This window comes from Talpa europaea, assembly GCF_964194135.1.
Source record: "Talpa europaea genome assembly, chromosome: 16".
Classification (NCBI taxonomy): domain Eukaryota; kingdom Metazoa; phylum Chordata; class Mammalia; order Eulipotyphla; family Talpidae; genus Talpa; species Talpa europaea.
The window spans coordinates 24,958,623-24,984,105 of record NC_140084.1 but is presented as its reverse complement, the minus strand read 5'-3'; the positions used below and the strand labels follow the sequence as shown (position 1 = coordinate 24,984,105).

Here is a 25,483-nt window from a genome sequence, read left to right as displayed (position 1 = left end):
GCTTTGTCAGAAAGGCTTTGACCCAGCGTTTTTACATGAGATCCTAGAGATAACTGCTCAACAGTTCGTGCAAAATGAAGACTTGGAGGAAAAGTTTAGGAAAGAAAAATACATCAAAGTAGAGAAATCGGGTGATTCCATGCGACTGCACGGTCCAGACTCCATCTTATTTGGAAACTAGATGCATTACTTTAGGTGTTCTACATTTGTGTAACTTCCCCAAAAATATGATTTTTTAAATTTTCCACGTGGACTTTGTCATGCTTTTCCAGTCTGTGTCCATCCGCCACGTCTTTACCCAGGTCCAGCGGCGAGGTCCGGCGGCGAGGTCCGGCGGCGCGGGCCGCGAGTGCTCGGGCTGGCCGCGAGCGTCAGTGCCCCAGCAGCAGGCGAAGGAACTTATGCAGAGCTAACAGGAGCAGGGACAGGAGTGGGTCTGTGGCGGAGCTGGGCCCGGTGCCTGCAGACCAGAGAACCGCATTGTTAGTCTGATTCAGAGGACCCCGGGGCTGACCAGGGAGTGCCCACCCGCCTGGGCCTCGGACCTCAGCCGGGGCCAGAGCGCAGGGCTGCTCCGTGCAACGCTCAAGCATTTGCTCCTGTTTGTTACAATATTTACCAGCCACGTGCTTTGGGAGCCCGCTGTGGTGCCCAGGCCTGATGGGGGCATGCTAGGTTATATACAGTTCTAACAAGCCATACCTTTAGTCCAGTGAAAAGATAATATGGGGCCTCCCACGTGGAGCAATGGGTTAAGCACCACACTGTGAAGCAATCCGCAGCCTCTGCAGCAGGAGTTCCATCTCCAGCCTGGCCAGGGAGCTACCCACATGGCACAGCAGACCTCTCCTGTCTCCCCTGCTGCTCCCCTCAGCAGTGTATTTCAGTCAGTCTGCCTGTTCTGTTCCCCGCTCTGTCTCTGGTGAATCCTCTCACCCCCCACATCTCTGGCCTGTACCCCAGCTCTTGTGTGCATAAATAAATCTTTAAAAAAAAAGATAATATGCACCCTCCCCACTCACCCCATATAATGCTACAAAGTGCCCTCCACATTTGAGGCCCAGCTTCCCCCTCCTCCAGGAAGATTTCATGATTACAAACAATTCCACAAGTCTCCTCTCCTCTGAGCCCTGCCTGAGTCGCACCCCTCAGCATTCCACAAACGGTCAGCACTTCGGGCTGCAGCTCAGAAATCACTGGATGGTGGAGGTAGGTGGGTTAGGGCACCCAAGGAGTGACCCTAGCACTATTCTGGTAGGAGGTCACCTTTCCCCCTTGCTTTTACATGCTCCAGTAACTTGGGCCCCAGGTCGACCGACCACTGCACACCTGTGCCTCCACCCTGCCTCCCCCTCCCCCTGTCCTCTGTCAACAGGGTCTTCATGTGCAGGAAGTCTCCTGTGCAAGTGGGGGAAGGTGCAGCCATGAACCCCAGGCTGCTTCTGAACTTACAAGAGAGGTCAGTGCAGAAGTGCCTCACACACCTGAGGGGCTGCCTGATCCTTAGGATGTCACTGCTAACTCCCACAGAGGTGGTCTGTATTAGGAGAGGTTTCTAGCTGCTCCCTGCTCTCCTGCCTTGGCGGGAGCCTCTCCTCCCCACCCAGCCAGCCAGCTGGGTTGCAGCTCCACGCCTGAGAGGAGATAAGCAGGGGGCCCTTCCCCGTGCCAAGTGGATGGCACTGAGCTATGTCCACCACCACAGAACGTGGTGAGCTGCAGGAGTCACTGCCAGGCTGGCCGGGTCTGTGACTCTCCTGGCAAGGCTGGGATGGCAGAACTCGGGACTCCCTGCCCTCCCTGAGGAAGAGCTGTCAGAGCGTCCTTCCAGGGCATTTCCAGGTCCCACATCACCCTGCTCTGGTGACGAGTTCCTGTGTCTCAGAGTTGACTTCCAGGCCTGCCCTCTGTAAAAGGTGGAGGCCACACAAACGGACCAGGGACCATTCCATCTTGAGTGACCCAGATTCCATCTGGTCATTTTGGGAAACAAGGGCTGTGTCCACACATCTGAATCCAAGGGGGTAAGGCCGCCCACTGTGTGCATCTCATCTTCCGTTAATCATTTCTGAGCATAACGCTGGGCCCTGCTGAGCAGCTCAAGGAAGGGCAAATCCAGATGTGCCCACCATCCCTGCCAGACATGGTTTTTCAGAGTGGGTGCTCCAGGCCCTTCCTGCATGGCCAAGTCGACCCTCCTCCTGGCCACTTGTCACTGGCCCAGTGGTCACTGCACAGGCGGGGGTTCTCCTTGCTGTTCCTTGTTGTTACACGTCCCTGGAAGGCTCAGAGTAGACGTGGTAACAGACAAATTGGATGAGCTGGATGGCCAGGAGCCTGGGCGGAATTCACAGGCCTAGGTGCACGGGGGCAGAGGGATGCGGTGGGCAGCGCTGCTCCGGGCACATGTGCCCTGGTGGCCAGACTGCCCGGGACTTGCAGATCTCCTGGCTCTGATCTTTCTGGCCCTGAAAATGGTGACACTTGGGCTAGTGCAGGTGATGCAGAAACAACTCTGTGGGGTATTTCAAACTGATGTATGTGTGCAGTAGACTCCAGACCCTGGAGGGGGACAGGGGCACAGCAAACTGCTGGCAGCCAGGGAGGTGACTGTGGCATAGGAGACGTGAGGACAAGTTCTAATTTGCCTCCTAATGCTGCCCAATGGTCTCCCACTACTCTACTCTCACCTACTCACGTTAAAATTGCACAAGACTTTCAAAAGACCCTGGATTGAGATAACCAGTCTCACTGCAGACTGTATTGGGGGTGGAGGAGGAGCAGCAGGGGCTGCAGGGCTGTTGTGGTGGTTCCTAGAGGCCATTGCCTGGGGTGAGGGAGGAGCTGGGGACACCAGAGACTGCGGTGTCTGCTGGTGGCCCTCTGCAGAGGCGGCCAGGGTTTGGCTGGCCAAGGACAGCTTCCTGACCTAGTCTTGTGAACTTGCTGTATGACCCTGGGTGGGACCCTTTACCTCTCTTGGCCTTACGTCATGCTTCATAAAATGGGGGCCTTACGTCATGCTTCACAAAATGGGGGAACAGGTCCCCTTGTACCCCCATGTATCCCCTAGCATCCGCACCTATGAGAGTGTCCTCCCACCCAGGCCACAGGCTTGCAGTGAAGACGATCACTGATAAAGCCAGCAAAGGTTGGCAAAGTGCTTGTGCACACAGGCTTTTCCTTCATCCCTGGCTCCCGGGACCCACTGACATGTGAGAAGGGTGGGGCCAATCCAGCGCAGGTAAGAGCCCAGAGCTGCCCCAGCTGAGGCCCCTCCACATAACCGGCCTCCAGCTGAAGAGACAGTGGCCTGGAGGAGCTGGAGGCTGATGCCTGGGGGTGAGGCTGTGGGGGGACACCGGGGGCTGGAAGGGATGCCATGAGTGAGCCCACCAGAGATGGAAGAAGAGCTGCCCGACCCACCACAGAATCAGGAGCTAAGTCAGTTCTACTTGTGTCAAAGTCACTAAGTGTCAAAGTCACTAAGTGTCAGGGTCATTTGCTACAAAACAAAAGCTAATGGACAACAATCACATAAACAAAAGAGCCTCAAACAGAGTCAAATGTCAATAGGTGTTACAAAAAAGGAGAACATATAAATATTTAAAAAATATTTACACTGAAAAATAACAATTAAAAAATACACACACACACATGGAATTCCCATGAGTTCAATCACTGGAGATGGGAACTAATTGTTAATGAGCTTAAAAAATAATGAGGAGCTCATGGCAACTTTTCTGAAAAGTGCTGGAGGAGAATGAATTTGGGGGGTTGTCCTTACTTAAGAGGACATTTTCCAAGGGAGAACAGGCAGGATAAACATCTCTCCCGCCATTTGTTTTAAGACAGACATACATCCCTGGATTTTTGGTGAAAGAAGAGCCTAGATTTTGGAGCTTCTTGCTATATTACTCCTCCTATCAAAGGCTCATTCAGTTTCCCCAGGAATCCCCAAGGAGGACTGACTGGTCTTGGAGGAGGAGGGTTTTCATGCCAGAGTGGGCTCAAAGTCAGGAGCCTCAGCCCAGGTCACCTCTCCCCAGGAGCTCTCCTTGGAGGGAGGCTGACAATTGTCTTGCACTTGGCTGCTGGCACCCTCAACACTGTAGCTCCAACCCCAGTCTCACTGTTTCCTGGAGGGGCCAGGAACACCCACTGCTGTCTGGGGCTCTCCTTGACCCTCCACAGCAGGGGACAGAGGTCCTATCTTCAGCCTAGCCACTTTTGTTAAGTGGCCTGGAGACATCTGCGTTGCAGGGACACGGAGGCTGCTCTGTTGATTGGAAGCTAATGGTCTCTTTATCTGTTTCCTCCTTCTGAAGGAGCGCCAGGAATAGCACCAACACGCAGGACTTTATTAGTCATGATTAAGCTGGAAATGCAGGCTGCCTGAGAGTGAGGGAAGCCCTCTGACAGAATAGCAGTTGATTCATTCTTTGTATTAAACAAGTATCACCATTTTGTTAATCAGTCTTAAAGAGATCAAAGCTGCTCTGGCTGTGTGAATATTAACTTTTATCATTTATATGGTGAGTGGGATAAGGTGCAGCCTGGAGCCATTTAAAAGAGACCTTCAGAGAACCAGTGGCGCATCCAGGCCCCAGTGGGCACACCCACGGCGCCAGCCCAAGTGGTTTCTGGTGCAGAAATTGCCCCTTTTTTTTTTTTAAGATTTATTTATTTATGCATAGAAGAACTGAGGTGTAGGCCAGAAGAGTGAGGGTGGGTGTGAGAGGATTCACCAGAGACAGAGTGGGGAACAGAACAGGCGGGATGACTGAAACACACTGCTGAGGGGAGCAGCGGGCGAGACAGGAAAGGTCTGCTGTGCCCTGTGGGTCAGCACCCTAGCCGGGGAACAAACTCAGGCCATGTGTTGACAGCGCTGAGTCTTAACCCCCAGGCTACTAGGGAAGCCCCAGAAATTGCTCTTTTCCATTTACCCTCAGAGGCAGAATTCCAAAGGCCCGGTCAGAAAACAACATGGAAACAGAGGTCATTCAAAGCCTGAGGAAAGGACAGGAAGCAGCTTCCCTTAGCAGTCCTCTGGGATGCTGCCCACACTGGCCGGAGGCCAAGATCTTGAGTCAGGTTCCTGGGGTGATGCTGGGGTGGCAGCTGTCACCCCATGCAGGTCTGGACGCCCACAGGCATGGGGGCACTAAGAGGAGCACTCCCTCCCTGTCACTCCTCAGTAGACAGCGGGGACAGCTCGGCCGCCTGCCCTACCTGCCCTCCCAGCATCGTGGGTGCTCCCCCAGGCTGGAGGGAGCCATGGCCTCTGCTCCTTGTGGGCTGAGGAACCTGGGACTGGCTGGTCACTGCTGCCAGCAGCCCAGGTACCACAGCTGAGGGGCGGGTCCAGGGCTGGAGTTTGCCAACAGTGCCCCTCAGAGTCTGGGGTTGCTGTTTCTTTCTTTTCCTTTTTTGGCTATAGTTTAAAAACTAAAATCTATTTCAAGCTTGAACAAAGTCAGTAAAATTCAGGCACATTTGAGGCCTGGCTCTACACACAAGCAAAAGGCAGGCAGGGCTGGTTCTTGCCGCGGGGTGGAGAGCGAGGGCCACATGTGGGCTCTGAGGTTGAGGCTGCGGCCCACAGGGGGCGCCCAGCACCGCAGCTGGGGGAGATGGGGTCCAGCCCCGTGGACAGAGCGGCTCACAGCGCATCCTCCAGAGGATTTGATGGTCTAGAGCACAGGTCCTGCTCTCTCTCAACCTGCTGGCACCTGCTCTGCATCTTGTGCTGTTAGAACACGTCTTGTGAATAAGTGCTTCTGGACTAGGGAGGTTAGCGAGCCGGGCGGGGACCCCTGACCTTCGGTTCTAGCCCCGTTGCTGCCATCTGAGAGTGAAAGAAAAGGGTCACGTCTAAGTGAAGCCGTTACTCGGACACCAGTTAGCCATGTGGACATAGGCCTTCCAGCACTGCCCAATTGGTCTGGGCCTCGCTGTGCACACGGCAAACAGTCAAGCTCCATCAAAGAGGGAGCCCCTCTGGGAACTTCTTGGGACCAGGGAGCATGGGGCTTCACTCTGGGCTCACAGGGACTGGTGGTGTCCAGTAAAGAGGGCCCATGGAACTATCCTGGTCACAGTCAACCACCACCCCCTTTCCTGAGGGTGGCACCAGGTGGGCCAGAAGCACTGGGAGCAACCTGGGCAGAGTGGCGGCACCCCTGAGACTGGCCCTCTCTCCCTTCACCATTTCCCTGCCTTCTCCATGCCTGCCTCACAGGGGACAAGACATCTACAGAGTGCAGGGCCTTGGAAGGGTACCCTGTAGCTGTCTGAAGGCTGTCTCTGCCTGGACTGGTGCACACAGTCTTAAAAATTATAAATTATAACCCAGTGTGTAAAAATTGGGATACTTTTCCAGAGAAGCTCAGGTTTGGGTGTCTCTTGGGAAGGCCCGATACCCAGCCACCCTTGGGCCTACTTTTCCACCAAGGACTTGACCAGCTGACTGCTCTTGTCAGCAGGAATTTCCACTATTGCAACCTCTTGAGCCGCAGCCCGGTGCCCTGCAGGCACCTCCTGGCCTCTTGCGCAGCTGGCCACCCTCTGTCCAGCCGGCCTCCCTCATCTCCATCCTCCAAGCAGCCTCTGATGTCTGAATCTGTAACCTGTGGCCCAGGTGCCAGGCCTGCTCGCTCCCACCTTTGTCCCAAGGCTGCTGTGAGGACAGGGCCCTGGCTCTGATGAGGCCCTTTCCAGATGGCCATGAGCACTGCCCAGGTTCCGCCCGTCCCTGGACGCTGCGCTGGGCAGGCCAGGAGGCCCGGCCACAGCTGAGAGGGAAGATGCCACTTTGCAACGAGGCTGCTTCCCTTGTTGATGTTTTAATTAAAGCCTCTTCATGGATATTTATTCAAAGGGAGTCAGTGAGGAATAATCGAGCTCTAACGGAATTGGATAGATTTAATTTCTGCCATAAAATTAATGCGTGCTGGTAGCTGGGAGCAACCAATGCAGTTGGGTTTTAAAGGAAAAAGATATTTGAAAGAAAATTTGGGTGTGGGGTGTGGAGGTGAGAGCAAGTGGATGAGCTGTGGTGCCCTGTGCTGACCTTGCCAGGCTGCCCGTCCTCCCCAGCACTGGGCAGCTGGCTCCAGGCCTGAAGACAAGCTGACTTCCTGCTGTTGACAATGTCCACCTGGGGTGATGCCCGCACAACAGCTCCAGCATGTGGGCAGTGGGAGAAACCCATATGCTCCCTGGGGCGCACGCGTGGGCAGGTAGCGGTGGGCGTCACCCAGCATTGTAACCATCTGCTGCTGCGTCCTCTCTCCCTGCTTCAGCAGCGTCCAGACTGCTGCTGTGCCCAGTGCTACTGCAACCTCCTAGAGTGTTTCCCTGCCTCTACTGCCACCCATGCTCCCCCTCTCCCTGCACCTGAGAACTCCCACTATGGTGGACAACCTTTGATGGGTCCCTTCTGCCCACAGGAGAAAGCACCTCTGTCTTAGGCCATGGATGGAGCTTCTCCATAATTCTTCCCCAAAACCTCACCCTTGCTGTTCCCCTGCCCCCAGCCCTGCACTCTGGTCCACCTCTCCCTGGAGGAGATCCTACAGAACAACTAACTCCTCCTGCTCCTTTGTCTAGGTGATTTATCTCTGGACTGGAGCAAATGCAGCCTCCTCCAGGAAGCCCTCCCTGAGCACCCAGGTACAGAGGGTTTAGCACAAACATCTGTGCTGTTCATGTGGCCCTTGTCCCTGTCCCAACTATCCCCTTCTTTCTTACCACAAGTGGCCCCACCCACAGCTGGGAATGGTGATCTGGTGTTGGAGCTGATGACAACAGCAAGGAGAAAACCCAGCTCAGCTCAAGTAGACAGAGCCAAGTGCCTTTAGGATAAAGGCAAAGCTGGCCAGCACTTACCAGGGCTGGGCATTGCTGCAGGAGTGTTGCACTAAATTCAACACTTCTAGCTGTGTGGGGGAGAGTGAGGAGTGCTGGATCTTAACCACTAGACTACCCAAGTGTAGGGAGCTTCTAATCCCCCCAAGTGTAGGATTCATAGATGGGGAAACTGAGAACCAGGGAGAAGTGTCTTGCCCAAGGGATGCCTAGGATAGCCAGATAAAATACAGGGAGCTCAGTTAAGTTTGAATTTCAGAGTAGCAACAGATAATTTTATGTACAAGTATATCCCAAATGTTGCAAAAGGGATATACTTACACTAAAACGCTATGGCTGTTTATCTAAAAATTCAAATTTAACTGGGTGTCCTATGTTTTTATTTGCCAAGTCAGGCGGCCCCTCCAAGGCCACTCCAAGATAGGGCAGCCTGTGGCTGGAATCCAGACAGCTGGGCCTCTGTCCTCACACCTAACAGCCACATACACAGCCTCTCAGGATAGAAAGCAGAAGCTGGCCTTTCCGAGGCCTCGGCTTGCTCCAGCTTCAGGCTGCTTCCAGTGGAGAGACTGTGAGGATGAGATTTTTTTCCCCCTGTATTTTAATAGTCATAATGGCTTTTTAATGTGGCCAATGTTGTTGCTAGCTCCTTTCCAGTTTCCTACTTCTTTTGAAATGAGATCTTGCCCCACATGATCCTTTAATGTTACTTAATGAAAATGGTAAACAGTTTTTTCCCTGGCATCGTCAGGGCCAGGGGAAACCCTGACCACAGCATGCATGGGGGTGCTCTAGGCAGGATGGGGGGCCTCCCTCAGTGATGGGTCTGGTCCTCATGGGGACACCCCAGGCTTTAAGACTACAGGAGCTAGCAGGAATGAGGTTCTCTGTGCCAAGAGAATTCTCTCCTTTTCTCTCTCACTGGCCTGTAGAACCAAACTAAAATGAGTCAATTATGTCAGAGACAAAGAGCCGTACACACAGGTGCACAAAGAAAACCTCACTTCACCTTACAGGAATTTCCAGCTCTTGATAAATCCACAAAAGGCACCAGTCAACACTCAAAATGCCAAGTCTGTTCACTCTTTCTCTTTGTTCCCCGACTCTGCTTCCCTGATCCAAGTGAGGAAGACCACTAGGCGTCCGTTCAGCTGGAGAAGTCAACTTCCCAGTTTACCCCACAAAATCCCTTAGTCTGTGAACATCTCAGAACTCACTGCTTCCATAGCCTTCGAAAACCTTGCAATAAACGCCATCTGTCTGCTTGGTTTTATTCAGCATGAAGAGTTGGGTTTTTGACAGACCTAAGAAGAAGGAGCCACTTTCCTCTTTCCAGGTGAGGCCCAGAGAGGTTAAGTGACTTGTCTAAGGTTGCACAGCTGCCAGGCAGTAGGAGAGTTTCTCCCGCTCCTCAGTCTGCTGGAAGCTGCTCCTGCCCCTGCCCCACAGACAGTCCACATTATGGCAGGTGCCTCCAAGCTCCAGGAAAACTTGGCTTCTGCATGGAGGCCAGTGTGACCATGCTTTCCTATTCCCAGCCCTTCACTCATGCTACTAGACCCCTCGCCCTATCACCTCTGGCTGCCCAGAGCCCCCACCTGCCTGGCCCAGGTGGCCCCAAAGGTGACCTCCAAGACAGCTCTTAATCAGGCTGTTTCTGGCGCCTTCATTGCCCCCAACCTGTCTTGGGCCTTCAAACCTCTCACCACATCAGCTCTCAGTGGCAGAGGCAACAACCGTCCTGCCTAGCTTCCCTCTCTTAACAGCCCCAGACACCTCAGTCAGAGGCCAGAGTGCCCAGGTCACAAGCAGAGCACATATCACATCTCCCAAGGCCCAGCGGGGCCTCGTCCAGGTTGCAGGTCTGGCTCCTCACCTGAGCCCTGTCCCTCACCCCCGCGCTGCTCCCCTGGTCTCTGCTCTTTCACCCAGCTACCTCCTTCCCAGCCTGGCGGTCCCTCAGAGCAGGCCCCATGGGCTCCAGAGCGAGTTCTGTTTCTTCTGTGCTGTATGAGGGTGGCCATAATGCATGTACACTCTGACTGAGGGCGAGCACCCCCATCACCCAGACCCAGCTTGTGCCCTGAAATGCCCACAATTTGTTGAGGAATGATGAAGTCTTTCTTAAATGCTCCTTGCTAGTTTAAGCAGCCATGGCACACCGGATATTGCCAGAGACCCATGTGGCATCTCAGGTACCAGCTGGGGCAGGAGGCCAGCCCCTCACAGCCACAACCTTTCAACAGCCCAAGACTGCACACAACTCTTTGTCTAATTTCACATTGTCCTTCACTTTCCCTTATTCAGTTTCTTCATTAAGAAATTTTTCTCCTCTTACGGCATGCACTTCTTTGTAAGCCACTTCAAATTGGCACGCACACATTAGTACATGTTGTGTATTTATATATATGAATATACATATATAAATATTTGGACTATATTAGTGGTTTTTAAATCTTTCAAAGTTGTAGAAACCCTTTATCAAGCTGATGGCTGCATGGACCCCCCAATATTCCCAGCATTAGAAGCAGAATTGCTGGTTGAAGCTGGGGTGCACAAGCCCAGGGTTCTGAGGCTTTCCAGGACCCCTTCTGGATCTAAAACTCATGGCCTTGTGGGCAGGGGGCTGTGTGGCCATCACACAGATGGGGACAGCTTCAAGTGAGAGGACCCTGCCCCTCTTGGGGCGGCCTAATCCCCTTTAAGTCCCCTCGGTCCCCACCATAGCCTTTAATGCAGTCACTTAATGCAGCTTGTGTCCCAGATCCCCTGGCTCAAGCAAACAGTAGGCACTCAATTAAAGCCTACTTAATGAAAGCTGCTCAGTGAGTGGGCCCAGGCTCTGCCAGGCGGAGTTGAGTGTAGCCGAAGACAGACCAGGGGCCAAGGTGGGGTGGGGCGGGGTCCCACGGCCCAGAGCCAGTGCGGTCAGCCCGAAGCAGGGTCTTCCTTTCCTGCAGACCTGCCTTGACGACGCCTGGATATTTCTCTCTGTTTCACACTGAGGACTTTTCTTTAGAAACATGATTTAACCGAAAAGGTTAACACATTTTAATTGCCCAGGGATAGTGCTCTGAAAATTCTATAACATGTGCTCATTAAATAAAATTAGCACAGAGGAGCTGCCCAGGATATGTCACGCATTAAAATATGACTCTGTAGAATAGAATGCATTATGAATTATTGCCTTGTGTATTTTTTGTTACATTAGTCTTTAATGTGAATACAGTTATTCATTTACCTACCTAGAGATTTGATTTTTTAAATGCTTGAAAAATATATATCTCATTTACTTGCACATGGACCATAACCCTCAAGCCTAGCCCAGTGGCATCTGCATCCAGCAGAGCCCGGTGTCCAGCAGAGGGCAATCCCGGCCCTGGTGCCCGGTGCCACCCGAAGGCGGATATGGAGGGGTAAGCAGAGCAGCAGGCAGGCTGGGAACTGGCTGCGGCCAGTTGAGCTGCCTCCCGCCTGGGGCCTGGGACCACAGGCAGAGCGTGGGCTGGGGTGCAATTCTGGCCTGGTCAGTCTGTGCCCCGTCATCAACCTGGACCTTTCTCCCTGCAGCCTCCTCCCTGACAACGCACACTGAATGTGTGTGTTCAGGTGTGGAAAGGGCCAATGCTAGGCACACCTGCAGCCCCAACCCATTCAACCTGGCAGGCTCTACTTGCACCCCACATGCGCTGCTCTCAGCTACTCATTTCCTACCCAACTACCCTACCCAGCCAGCCAAACCTCTCTTGGGTGGATCACGACCTCTAAGGTGGTCTCCCCACATCCATGCTGCCCTCCCACCCATGGGTCCCCAGACTGTAGCCAGGGCATATGCTACATTTTCCTAAGTATCATGTCCTGCTACCTACTCGCTCGGCACCCTGCGCCTGCAGGACAAAGCCAAAGCTCCCATTCCTATCATAAGGCCGGATGAGGGCTGGCTCTGAACTCCTCTTGGCTTAGTTTCCCCCATCTCCCTTATTATTCTCTCTGGCCCAGCCACAGCAACTTCCAGCCAGATCCCTGCCCTTGCTGCCACTGGGTCTTCACACACGTTCTCCCCTCTCCCTGGGAGGTCCTCCCTCCCTCTTTACCAAGTCAACTCTTAATTATCAAGTGTCACTCCTGCAGGGCCCTTTCCTCACCCCCTATTCTGAGTTTGCACAGCCCAGGGGCTTCTCCAGGGCTACCGACCATGGCTGTGACCTCCTGCTTGCCGTGAGACTATTTGATCCATGCTTGTCTCCCTCGGTCAGACTCCCAGGATCTGATCAGCCTGATCACATGGTGCCCCCAGTGCCTGCACAGTCCCTGCCCATAAAAGATGCTCAAGGGACATTCATCAAATGCATGGGTGCCAGGCCCCTGAACACGCGGTGGTGGGTCATGCCCACGAGAAAGCAGCATGCATCAGTCTGGATGGGGTCCTCAGCCTGGCACTGACCCAGGGCATGGAAGGAACTGGGGCCCTGAGACCTCAGTGGGGGCACTCCTGGGTGCTAGGACAGATGAGACCCCTTTGTCGGCAGGGCCTGGGAGGCCTTCCTCCCTTCCATGATGTGATCCCCAAATGTCAGCCCGTCCTGGTCCACCTTTTCTGAGCCCCTCAGGCGCCCCAGCTGAGAGCCTAGTCTGTTCTCAGGGAGCCTTGGCTTGGTCCGGTAGCCTGGGCTGGACCGTAAGCTCCTTCCTGAGGCAGGGGCTGGGTGGGCTGAGGCTCTGGGCTGTCCTCCGCCCGGGGCCTGATTCGACCAGATCAGCTGGCCAGGAACCCCGCACCAGCTCAGACGGAGCCATGGTGTGATGTCAGCCCTCCCTCCCCCAGGCTTATTAAAGAATCTTCTCTTGGGCCAAATGACATTTGTATGAGAATCAATTGTAATGAAAGTGGCTATAAGGAGACTGACATTGCAACTGAGATTCCCTGGCTTAGAGAAAGCTGCGACTTCCTCCCTAGAAGAGCTGATGGGCAGGGGGCCAAGGGTGAGCAGAGGGAGGGCCTCTCTGTCTTTGGAGATTGCATTAAAGGTGAGCAGTCTTCCTTCCCGGCGGGCCTGCGGTGGGCTCTCTGTGTTGGGTGGGAGGCAGGCTCACGAGGGGCCTGGAAAGGCAGGGCTGGCAGAAAGGATCTCTGGGCTTGAAGGCAGCCCCTTCTTCATGCTCTCTTCTCTGCACTGGCTGCCCTGTGTCATCAATGAGCCATGGTGAGGGCCTCTGGCAGGGTCTGAACACAAAAGCAAAATGCAGGGAGGGGTGGGGCCTCCCTGGTGGCGCAAGGTGTTAAGATGCAGCTCTATGAAACTGTTGGCAGCCACTGTAGCAAGAGTTCGATCCCCAGCCAGGGAGCTACCCACATGGCACAGCAGACCTCTCCTGTCTCGCCCGCTGCTCCCCTCAGCAGTGTGTTTCAGTCAGTCTGCCTGTTCTGTTCCCCATTCCGTCTCTGGTGAATCCTCTCATCCCCCACACCTCTGGCCTGTATCCCACTTCTTGTATGCATAAATAAATAAATCTTTTAAAAAACTGCAGGGAGGGAGTGTGGGCCTGCAGGTGTAGCCTCCCGGGGCCCCATTGCTTCACAGGCCCATCCCTGGGGGACACGGGCGTCACTGCACCAGCAGCTGATTTCTGTGAGGGAGACCCCAGGCCGCTCCTCTCCAGGCCAGACCTGCCCTAAGGCTCTTTGGCCACTTGACTGTTACTGAGGGTTCTGTCCCTTCTGTCCCCTTCTCCTGCGGAGATGCCTGCTCTGAGGCTGCAAACACAAGCCTCTGCTCTGAACTCAGTTTCCCAGCTGCCAGGGAGCCTTGTCTTCTTCCACCACAACAGCCTCCCCACCGAGGCAGCCAGTCCAGCCACAAAGCAAGGCCAGGAAGAACCGAGGGGGCACAGCCAGCCCACAGGCAGGTGAACAAATGTGGTGGTTTAATTTGCTGGTGGAACATGAGAAGCCATAATGAACTTGTCCTTGCTCACCAAGGAGCTCCTGACTCATGGAAATTAGCCTCAAGCAGGCAAGGATGAGGACGTGGCATCATCCTTATTTCTTACCCTCCCCTGTCGAAATGGCAGGGAGAGAGAAAGGACGAAAATAGCAATCACCGAGCCATTTGCAATCTGATGGCACTTTCTGTTCTGAAGCTCCATCAGCTTCCTTCCATCACCGTTAGCTCCATGAGAACCATAGGAAATTTCTCAGAGTGACATCTGAGGTCAGAGCATCGTGTCCTGCCAGGGGTCTCACGAATGACCCTGGACAACTGACACCATTCTAGAGGATAACGTTGACAAAAGTTGCCAGCCTGTGCAAGCTCAGTTTTCCTGATTGCTCTGACCCCGCCGCTCACCCTCTGGCATGGGTACTGGTGCCATCCAGACCATAACATGTGAGGGGACTTGCCCCAGGGAGCAAGAACTGATGGGTCAGGGTGTGAATCCAAGCAGCTGGACCCATGAGCATGGGCAGTGCGGTGCTTATCAAAAGGAAGAAGCTTGTGGCACACACTGTGTTTCTGGGTGGTTGACGTTCTGGAAGGCCCAGAAATAGGGGGAATTTGTTGAGCAAAAACCCCTGGATTGCCTATGAGCCAGCTAGCTGAGGAGTAAGGGACATTTGGAATGGCAGCAGGAAGAAGTGGGTGGAAAAGGTGGTGAGCATGACTTCCCCCTGAGCTGCTCTCAGCCTCTCAGGAGTATGTGCTTTGTCACATCCCCTCTCCCCCGACGGTGGGCCGCTCCCGAGAGGGATGGCCTCTGTTGCCGAGGTCTTCTCCCACCCCCCTTCAGCTGGTGTTGGTTCCCATTTGGGTGCACACAGGTGCCACCGTTTACAAGTGACCTTCACAGACATGAAGGGGGTCACTTCTGAGCTGGACAGAGCAGGGCTCATGGATGAGGGTGATGGGTAGGTGGGGCAAAGCTGCTGGAATGTCCACTTTGGCTCTCATTTGTACAAACCCCAGGACCCCAAAACACTGCCCTTGAACTATAAAAACCAGACGCCAATCCAAAGAGGCTTTAATATTTCAGGGAACAGCCAATGATTTCCAGACACAGCCTTCCCTCGGGTGATGGACTCAGGGACAAGGCTTGCCCAGGCCTGCCTCTCCAGGGGCGTCTTGCAGAGGGCACGCTCCAGCCGCTGGTGAGGGTCCCCCAGTTCTCGCAGCCACCACCGTGGGCTGCTCAACAGCAGCTAAACCCAACCCAGAGGAGGCCAAATTGGGTAATCCATCTTGGTATTTATAGCTACCTTCCCTGAGAGCACCAGGGTACGACAAGCAGGCTAATTTCTCCACAAGCCCCACCCCAGGGAAGGAGTCTTGTCAGCCTTCATGAAGGACAGGCAGGCATCGAGAGTTACAGAAGCTGGGCCTGTTTGCTTATAATCTTAAACTTTCCTGCAGCCCTTACATAAGACCAGTGAAGCTTTGCACTGCTTTGGATATGAGTTTCCAAGAGATGCCTGGTAACAGCCAGCAGAGCATGGGGGAATAAAATGATACTTGTTTTTTTTTTTTTTTTTCTGTGCAGCAAAGGTATCTTAAAACCATGCTGGCATCTCCCACAAAGCTCAGGGTTTAGACCACAGCCAAGGCTCTGCCACCGTACACAGGGGCAGAATTAATCAATATCGTATTACAAAAGCACTTGACCTCGTTTATCCTCATGGACGCTCGGGGAATCCTTAATATTCAGAGCTTTAAGGATGTGCACCTGGCATATTTAATGAGCAGCGCCTTGGTGGGTTTGGCCCCGGTGACATTTAGAAAGGCTGGCTCTCTGTGTTTCCCTTGGGGGGCGGTGACCCACGCTGGGGGGAGGGCTCTGCTCGGGGGAGAAGACTGTTTGATGAAATGAGGCAGGAGGAGTTCCAGTGAACTGCAGAGAAGGCAGCCTGTGAGCATGGCATATAGTATGTGCTCAGTAAACGGTGACATTATTTATCATTATTATAATCCACAATGCGGTTGATTTACCCTTAATTTGGGGTCTCCCTGATGCAGAGAAAATGGCTGCACAGTGAGTTGTCTGACCACTGAGTGGACAAAGGTCATTCCATTTGGTGTGACTTTCTCAATTCATGGAAACCATGGTGGGGAGAGAAGGGGAGGCCTCCCAAGCTTCCCCAAGACTGACCTAAGCAGGAGGACATCAACCCAGGTGCTTCTTTCAGGCCTGAAATCACGCCACCTACAGGAAGCCTCTTCTGATTGTCTCCGATGGATGAGGGCTGTCCCTCCTTGGGACTGCTGCTAAGACAGATGGCAGGCTCTGTCCTGGACTCCACAGTGTCCCGCTGCCCCTGAGCTGGGCCATGGCCTCCATCACTGGTTCCTGCTCATGGCAAGCATGTGACTGGCTGATGAGGGAGAGGATGCTGTGCAGCCGATAATCACACACGTTCGCTGCTGTCAGGATGGTGCAGGCGTCTCTTGCCAGCTGTGAAGCTCAGCTACTTCCTTTATGAAATCCTTTAATTTTTTCTTTCAGGATGCTCAGAAAGCCTCGCCCTCTCTTTTCTGGGACAGCTTTTGCCAGATTTATTTTCTCCTTAATTGTGGTCCTCACGTCACATCACAGCTCGAGGACAGAGTGGATTATTTATTTAGGACAAAAGGTTTTTGGGTCCTCAAGGGTCTGGGCGGACGGGCAGGCAGGGTGACTGCCGCCTGGCCCCGTCCACCTGGTTGGAAACTCTCCCCCTGCCTGGGGGTTCTCCCCTCACGGAGGCACCGTTTCCACCAGCTGTGTCCCTCAGCCCCCCACCAGGGGTACCAGTCAGGACTGGAGTGAATGCCTTCACCTTGTCCATAGCCCCCTGTAGTCATAGTTTACAGTTGCCATGGCGACACCCAAGGATGCTCCCCTTGATGGCTCCCAGCAGTAACAGCCTCTGTAAAGCTGTCACATCCATGGCCTTGGCTGTCTTTCTCTCATTATTAATTGAAATGTTGAGAGTTGGTTCTTCGTGTGGGCATCAGGCAGCAGTTTGCCACATCCAGCCGGCTCTCTGTAGGGGCCAGGGCACCTCTCCTCAGAGCGGGAGCCCCGAGGCTAATTAGAGGTTCACACACTACGGATCTGAGCCCAAGGTCCCTGAAGAAGGGAACCTCTTGCCAACATACAAGACATTCAGTTGTGAACTGTACTCTTTTGAGGCTGCTCTTGGCTTTACTGCGGTGCCTTTCCTGGTTAGGTGCGTTTGTCTGGAAGATATTCCATTTTGTTTTCTCTCTTATTTTTTTTCTAGAAACTGCAACCAGCAACAAACTGTTCATGAAAAATAGGTCAGTGTTCAGATTAATTAGGAGCCAGATTTCTGAGCGTGGCTAAGAAGGGCCCCGCTCCTGCGCTGGCTCTGCTGTGCTAATCCAGCCCGTGTTATTTTTAAGCACAAATATCAAAATGTCTCTTGACAAATGAGACGTGAAATGAATGAGTTTTTGCACATAAACTTTTAGTGCAAATATGTATTTGGCTGCTTTGGGTACATATGGGGCATAGGAAGGACTTTCTGGCCTGTCTATGTAGTAGCTAGAGGAAGATTCGAATGAGTCCCCCCCCCCATCCCTTTTCTGGCATTCACCAAAACAGCTTGTTAAGAACCAGAGCACCACAGCACAGTCTGGGACTTCTGAGCTTCTTCCAGATGCAATCTCCTAATGGTGGCTGTCAGGGAGACGGGCTGGGAGTATCCCTGAAGTTGCCAATTTGAAACGGCCAGTGTGTCCCCTCGACCCAGGCCTGGGAGAGGACCTCCTTATTACAAACTCAGCTCTGGGTTTGTCCTGGACTCCATCTCCCCTCCTCTGAGGGTGGGTTACTCGCTCCCCGGCCCCCTCCGGCCAACTTTTCTCCACTGAATCCATGGATTCTCCAGTGGCTGCATCACCCAGAAGCCTCTGCCCTTAGTGACTGGGAGGGTTTGGCCAAAGGGCAGCTCTGATGTAAGACTGGAGGGCATAAGGACGCAAGTCTCCTGCTAGGCCTCTGGGTGGGCTGCATCCCTCTACCAAGCCCACGACTCCTGCCCAGCCAGCCAGCCTCTCCAGATTCTACTAATTGCTCCCCCCTTCCACCCCCTCCCCCTGCACATTTAGGCCAGGGGTGCTAGCGGTTCCTGCTGCACTGGCTCTGGGACTGTCCTTAGCCTGTTCACACCTTTCAAAATATTCTCTACTGACCCTGCTTTGCGACCATGCTTCTGCCAGCACCCTGACCTGTCTGTCAACCACGTTAACCACATCCTTCCTGTCCCCTCCCTCTGAGCTTTGGAGAACTGTGAGCTGGGGAGGCTGCGTCTGTGCTACCTGCCGCCAGCTCCCCGTCCGGCCGGGGCTGTGGCAGAACTCTGGGCACTGCTCTTCAGCACAGCCCCTCAGAAATGTTCTTAACACCTGTCCCACAAAACAGGGTCTGCAGCTCACGCCTTCGACAGGCCACAGTCTGAGGGCCTTGGGGGGTGGGGTGAGAAGTGTCCATTAAGAAGGCACAGTTCCCTCCTTGGGTACACTTAGAGGCAGATTAGAGGTCACCTAACCCACGTCTCCAGGTCCAGTGGACACAGAGGGCTCCACAGCCGAGGGTCCCCTGAGGGGCTTCACCTGCAGAGCTGAGGACATGGGCTTTCTGGTTTTCCAATGGAGGCCCACCTTCCTGGCCTTCCAAATGGGAGCTGGAAAGAAATTTGGGGTTCTTTTTTTAAAAATATTTATTTATTTATTTATACAAGCACTGGGTACAGTCAGAAGCGCGGGAGGGTGAGAGAATTCACCAGAGCCAGAGCGGGGAGCAGAGCAGGCAGACTGACGAAGAAGTACACTGCTGAGGGGAGCAGCGGGCGGCAGGAGAGGTCTGCGCGCCATGTGGGACCCTCGCCGGCCAGGGATGGAACCTGCGCTGCAGAGGCTGTGGGCAGCTTCGCAACCCAGGGCTCAACCACTGCGCCACCAGGGAAGGCCCAAATTTGGGGTTCTTTCTGAGATGTGTCTGCATGGTTCCTGGCCTGTTCAGGAGTTGGGCAAGGGTTTTGGGGTGAGAGACCTTAGGGGCCACCACACCCCAATCCTCGTGGCACTGCCCTGTCAGCCCTGGTGGAAGCTGTGCTTTCTGCACGGAAATGAACACTACCTTCCACTCCAGGGAAGACAGAGGAGCCCCCAACCTGGGATGCTGCCCTGAGCTATCTGGGCATTAATATGTTGCTCTGTGGCTGTTTGCCTAAAGCCCACCTGCTAGGAGGCCCTGGGCTCTTTGCTGTCAGAACTGAGCTGACCAGGAAAGTTCGAGATTTCCAGAGAGAAGGGCATTGTCAGTGCCACCATACACAGATGCTGTGCTGGCGCCCTCTTGTGGCCATCACAGATAGTGTCAGCATAGTCAGATCAGCCTCTGTTGGCTGAGAAGGTCAGCTTCTGGCCAGGGGCTGCAGATTCAAGCAGGAATGAACTAGTGACCTTGCTCATTAACATTTCTTGAGAACACTACCAAGTTCCCTCTCAGATATCTCTTTCACATGGTGCTTCCTTGACCAAAGCTTTTAATGACTCCCCTTGGCATTCAGGGCCCTCCATAGTTTGGTCTCCAACTGCTAATAACTCATCTTTACCTCCTTCACGCTTTCTTCTCTGTCCAGAGAAGCTACTGGCCATGGAGATAATAGTGAACATTATACAGCAACTTCCACAAAGAACTCCCTCTGAGGTCAGGGATTAATTACTGTTTTGCAGATGAAGAAGTACATTGAGAGATGTTAAGACACTTGCCTAAAGCCACATGCCCAGCAACTTCTGGAGACACAACTTGTATTTGGGCTCTGGCTTCTAGATCCTCTGCTTGGCCTCCTTCTCATGGGCTATGGCATTTTCCCAGACCTGTGACGCACGTTGCCCTCAGGGGCGCGAGGGCAGAAGGATCATTTCTTAACTAACCAGCATCAAGTAGTCAATCACTCTTCAAGCCAATAAGCACTTTTCTATCATACCTACTGTGTGCTAGGCAGAAATAGCTAACTCCTGCAAAGATTCACCTGCCCTTTCACTGGTGAATAGACGAAGGTGGAAAGCAGCTGTTAAGCTGAGGCTACATTTTCCAGCCTGCTTTGCATCTCTGTTGGACTATGTTCTGGCTAAGGTTGAGGGTGGAGGGGATATTTACCATTCCTACGTCTGGCCCTTCAAAACCTGTCTGGCCATTCTGAACACCACATTTTTCTCAGAGAGAATCAAGCCCTCCCAAATCGTTGTGCATGATTATTTTTCAATCTTTTAAGAAAGATACATACTTAGGACCATACTAAATGCACATGCAACATATGCCTTTGAACGTTAGAACTGTTCTCTCAGGAAACGGGATTGAAACTGGCTGCTCCCACTCCTTTTTCCCTTGTCTGTTGCATATGTGTCAATGTCCAGAGTGACACTGGGACCACGTGTTGAAGATGTTAATGTCTCTGTCAGCCTGAGTATCTGAATGACTACATGGAACAGAGCCACCACACACCACTGCAGGGCTTGATGTGAACTGGGAAGAATATCTTGGAATTGTGTTAAGTCATTGGTCTTTGGGGTTTATTTGTCACAACAGCTAATGTTGTCCTAAACTAATATGGGGGATAGAAGGTTCTAAATAAGGTAAGGGATTTTGGGGCTGTTTGGGAAGTGGCCATCCATAGGTTCCAGCTGACCCACCTTTTCCTAGAACCTGGGAGGAAATCTTGTGGGCCCCTGTGTGAAGGTCTCCATATACAATCAGCTGCCTAAGCTGCAGGGAGGAGGCCCCTGCAGAAGTGGAAATGAACGAAATAACCGAACTGCTGTGGAAGGCATCCTGGCAGGAAGGAAGGCCAGAATGCCTGTCTCCAGGGCTTAGCAGAATAGCTCAGGAAGCTCAGAAACCTGCATCCTTGACAAACCCACAAGCTGGTGGCAGGTGGATGGCTCTTTGACAACTATAACAGTAGGGGGTGACGTGGTGCTCCATCCCACTGGGGAGATTTAAATGCAACTATACCAGAGCCCAGTGCTGCAAGAACAGCAGAGATGCTCTTTGAGGGAGGGATTCAGAGAGGGTGAGACACATCTTAAATCACACACAGAGGCCCATCTTTGAGTAAGCAAAGGAAGTGGGAGGGGGTGCCTTGGGAGAAGGTATAGACATGAACAGCAAACCTACCCTCATCAAACCCCTTGACTTCAAAGTAGTCCCTCTTACCCCAGAGTTGCCTGCTCTGGTTGTCAGTCCATTTTCCTTACCCTCTGCTCTCTTATTCCCCTTTTACCTCCTTCAGTCTTCTTAGGAAAGCAAGGATTTACTTAGGAAAGCAGGCCTTCACTTCTGGATTCCCTCCTAAGCATGGGAGGGCTCCACCTTCAATCCCACACCCCCACACCCCACAAAGGCACAAAGAGAACCAGAGCAGTGATTTATAGCAGAGCCCATGCTTAAGACCATCCTGGACGTACAGAAAGAGCAGAGGCTACACAGCCAGGCCACCAGTGGCTTAGACAACAGTCACTGTAGGCAAGCACACCCAGATGTCCACTTCTTGAGTGCTAACCACCACCTGCCACTCAAATGGATGCTAGTACCCCACTGACTGCACCAAAGACTGTAGCTGAAAAGCAGGCCCATCTCTTTCAGACACAGCCCCAGGGGCCAGAGGTCCAGACTCCAGAGGGCTTCCCACATGCCATGTATACCATGCTATGTCTGGAGGACACTGGCAAGGTCGCCTCCACATTCATAAATGCACGTCATGAAAGCTACAAGAGGTCAACAGTAAAGACCAGAAGACGCTGAAACCAGGCTCCAAAAATACGCCATGCCCTGGGCGCCAGTTAAGGAGCAAGGACCCTGCACCCGCAAATAACCCCAGTGGAGGCGGCCCTTCCGCAGCCCTGGCACCGATGCCCCTGGTCTGCCCTTACCTGAGCCGTGCCTCTGGCGCAGAAGGACCGCCTGGCCTGACGGCGGCGATGCCGATGAAGCAGCGGCCATGGCTGCGACAGTGGTGCTGGCTGCATGGGCCACGGAGGCCGCGGCAGCCTCGGGGACTCCGGGACCAGGGACAGCGGCTGGAGGGCTCCCGGGAGGCGGGCTCTTGTCTGCCTGGCCGGGCTCAGAGGTGGCACGGCCCGCAGCGCCGGTGGCACCCACGTTGTTGGCGTTGGCAGCGTTGGCTGGGCCGTGGCGACGCGGGCCGCTGCTCTGAATGTGGGACACGGCCTCCGCGGCCTGCATGTTGGGCGGCGCGAAGCGCGAAAGCACACGCAGCAGCGCCTGGGCCTTGTGCTCCTGCGTGTCGTCGTCGCTGTAGTCCGACACGCGGCACTCATACACGCCCTCGTCCTGTCTCCGCACCGCTGACAGCCGCAGCCGGTGGGAGATGTCATTGCCCTGGACCCGGACCGTCTGCAAGAGAGTGGGCCTGGGTCAGAGGCTGGGACGGGGATGCCTGTCCGTCATTGCACCCCCAAAACTCTCCATCCAGGTTTACCCATCATCCCAGTTCAGCTTTCCTTTCCCATTGCGCTGGCCCCAGTTTCCTGTCATCTTAACTGAATGCCTCAGGCTGCATCCTCTGGCCCACACAAACCTACTCTTGGCATCTTCACAGCTTTCCCTTCAGGGTGCAGACCTCTCTCCTTCCTCCCTCCTGCACCTCTCATTGCTCAGACTACACGCCTCAGGCGTGTCAGCTGGGGCACAGCCTTGAGGAAGTACAGAGCTGCCACTGCACCAAGGTTCTTCCTCTGTTGTAGATCCTGGAGGGCTTGGATGGTGTCCTCATTAGAGTATACACATATAGGCCTGTTCATGGGCTGCCTCAGTCCCCCACAACCAACCCGCGGCCTTCCCAAGGTGGCAAGCTAGTTCAGGCTGCTGCCAGGCTCCCTGACCCCTGCTACTGATTATCTGCCTTTCTACTAAGAACCTGCTTTTCCATCTACAGCTGGAAGCTCCTGGTCAAGCACCCCTTCCTCGGACTGTGGAGGAGACACCGAAGAGACTGCTTTGGGGTCTTGGCCAAGCACCCTAGCAACCCTCACTTCTGAACCAAGCCCAGAGGAGGTCCTAGTAGTCCGTACTCCAGCTAGGAAAGTCTGGGCAAAAGTCCTCTCTGAATTACAAACTCCACCACCCCAGCCCTTGGCAGTCAGGCAAGAACGTTGCCCCCCAGCCCCAGCCTGTAATACCCAACACTCCCACCTGCAGCCAAAACTCGGGGTAGGGAGGAGGAAGTGGGCACCGGGTGTGCGTGGGCAGGATTGGCCCCACAAGCCGGGTCACCGACGGCACCCCAGGCAGAGGGGCAGCTTGCTCAAGGTGCCCGGGGAAATACCAACAGCGGGCAGGCCTGGGCGCTGGGACGCGACGTCCCTACCCAGAGTGTTTCAGGTGAGCATGGAGCATAGGAAGAAGACTCGGGTCTGGGACCCTTGATTTACACAAAGGAGAACCCAATCCGGCTACCGGCGACAGAGGGCGCCTAGACACCCCGAACAGCCAACAACGCAACGCTGCGTTCAGGGCCTCATGGCTCAGCCGAGGAGCCTTTCTAAAAGGGAGGAAGCTGTGGGGCTCAAAGCTGCCAGAAGGGGTCTCCCGCGGCCCGCGCTGGGCTCCACACTTACGCTGATTTTAGTTGCATCCTTATTTGTTACCTAAAATGCAAAGAGGGAGAGAGAAACATTAGGCTCTTGGCCTTCAGGCTCCCAGAGCTCAGATCTGCCTCCAGCAAGGGGACCCTTCGCTGGCAGGCTGGGATTCGGAACTACTGACGACAGAGCAGCAGCGGAGACCAAGAACAACAACAGGAATTTTAGGAGTTTTACCCTGAAGGAAGCAGGGCTTGGAGCTAGCAAGGTGCCTGGCCCAGGAGGGGCTGCCCTAGCACACGTGCGGCCAAAGAGGGAGAGCTGGACTGCCAGCAGCTGAGATGGCGAGGAAGACCCATTTCCTCTCTCAGAGCATTCTCCTTCCATGCCTTGTTTGTGTAAAGCCTGTGCAAAGCTGGATGTAGGGGCTGGTGTATCTGGCCAGGACCCAATGGGAGGTGTGAGCAGTAACTCTAGGTGGGACCCTGGGGAGCGATGGCAGGTAGGCGTGTGTGGAGAGTGTGTGTAAGAGTGTGGGTTAAGAGGCAGATGGACAGTGGGTGGCAGTCTGCAACCAGAGGGATGCTTTCCTTTTGACCCTGTGGGGGCTGGAGGTGACCTGCCTGCTTTTCTGTACAAGGTGCTCTGTCCACCTCTGGAACCCCGCCCCCAGGAGCTCAGCTCTTTGGCCCCATGCTCTGGGGTGGCAGAGGGCAGGGAAAGTTTGGCCAGACCAAGTGGTCTCCCTTCATCACCCAGCACCCATTAGACTCTGGGCCTGCAGCCAGCAAGCAGGAGAGGGTGAACTAGATAGGGCGTGGCATTTTTAGGGGCCAGAGGTGGAGTTTGGGAGGTTTTGGGAGAGGGGAATGAATTATCAGGTAAGAACTGTTGTTGAAGATGCTGGGGGGATGGAGAGGGTAGGAGATGGGCTGGGCCACAGGGCGGCGCCCTGCGTGGTCAGCCTGCCTTGCCCGGGTTACCCCAGCAGCCAGGGCCTGAGCCCCTGAGCACCAGCGCTGCATCAGGGAACGGTTACCTTGCTCCGGGCGCCTGGCACGCTGAGCGCCAGCTCGTGCAGCAGCTCCCGGGGCGGCTCCTTGAGGTACCACCACTGAATCTCCAGCGAATAAGAGGTGGCTCCGCTCGCCCGGAACGCGCAGGGCATTTCGATGTCGTCTCCCTCCCTTACTGTCACATCTTTGGGGACTTCGGTAAATGTAGCTGGGGGCGGGGGAGAGAGAGGCGTGACCAGCTGCGGGGCGGGGGCCTAGGGCAACCCCAGGCGCGACGGTCAGTCCCTGGCTTTGCTGGCCTTGGGCTTCCCACCCCCAGGCTGCCCCGAGGCGCAAGGCGAGGGGCGCTAGCAAAGTTCGGTCTGGCAGCTGCCAGGCCGCAGTAGGGACGACTAAGGCTGCTGGCTGCTTCCCTCCGGATCGGGTGGGGCAGCAGGGGCGGCTCACGCTTCTCCCCGCGGCGCCCCGCCGCACCAACAGAGCCCGGCTGGGGCGCGCCAACTCCCGCGCCCCGCAAGCCCTTCCTCGGCTGAAACCCCGGCCCGGCTTCAAATGACCCCGGGCGCGGGCACCGCCGTGGCGGCGACCCTCCACGGTTCTCCCCCTACCCTTCGGGCCCGGCTGCGCGCCGGGATTCCTGGAGACGGTGGAGCCTTCCCCTGCGCTTACTCCTGCTCCTCCGCAGCGACTCGGGCGCGCTGACTCTGGCGGCCCCGGCGAGCACCCCCGAGCCCCCGCGGCAGCAAAGTTCCCGCGCTCACCGTCGGCCACGCAGAGCAGCAGGGCGTGCAGCAGCAGCGGCGGCAGGTATCCGAGGGCGCCGAGCCGGTTCCGCTGTTCCATCTCCCGCGGGGGGCGCGGCGGCGGGGGCCCGGGCGCGGAGAGGCGTTGGTGGCGACGGCTCGGGCTCGGCTCCGGCTTGGGCTCCGGCTAAGACGCCTCCGAGCCAGCCATGGCCCCGCGCGGCGCCCCCTCCCCCGGCCGCCGGCGGCC

The 25,483-nt window shown here is 54.8% G+C and overlaps 1 protein-coding gene across 2 annotated transcripts; it reads right to left on the bottom strand.

The window, feature by feature from the left end:
* Window positions 1-371: 371 nt before the first annotated feature.
* Window positions 372-25,333, bottom strand: VSTM2B (V-set and transmembrane domain containing 2B; the record flags this gene model as incomplete). 2 transcript variants are annotated; one of them, XM_084257517.1, is made up of 5 exons in its annotated part: window positions 372-460; window positions 21,804-22,287; window positions 23,511-23,540; window positions 24,514-24,698; window positions 25,252-25,333. In XM_084257517.1, the coding sequence occupies 5 exons, from the start codon at window positions 25,331-25,333 to the stop codon at window positions 372-374; spliced, it is 870 nt and encodes a 289-aa protein (XP_084113643.1). The 2 variants fall into 2 exon arrangements, with proteins under 2 accessions (XP_084113643.1, XP_084113644.1); XM_084257518.1 differs by lacking the exon at window positions 23,511-23,540.
* Window positions 25,334-25,483: the final 150 nt, after the last annotated feature.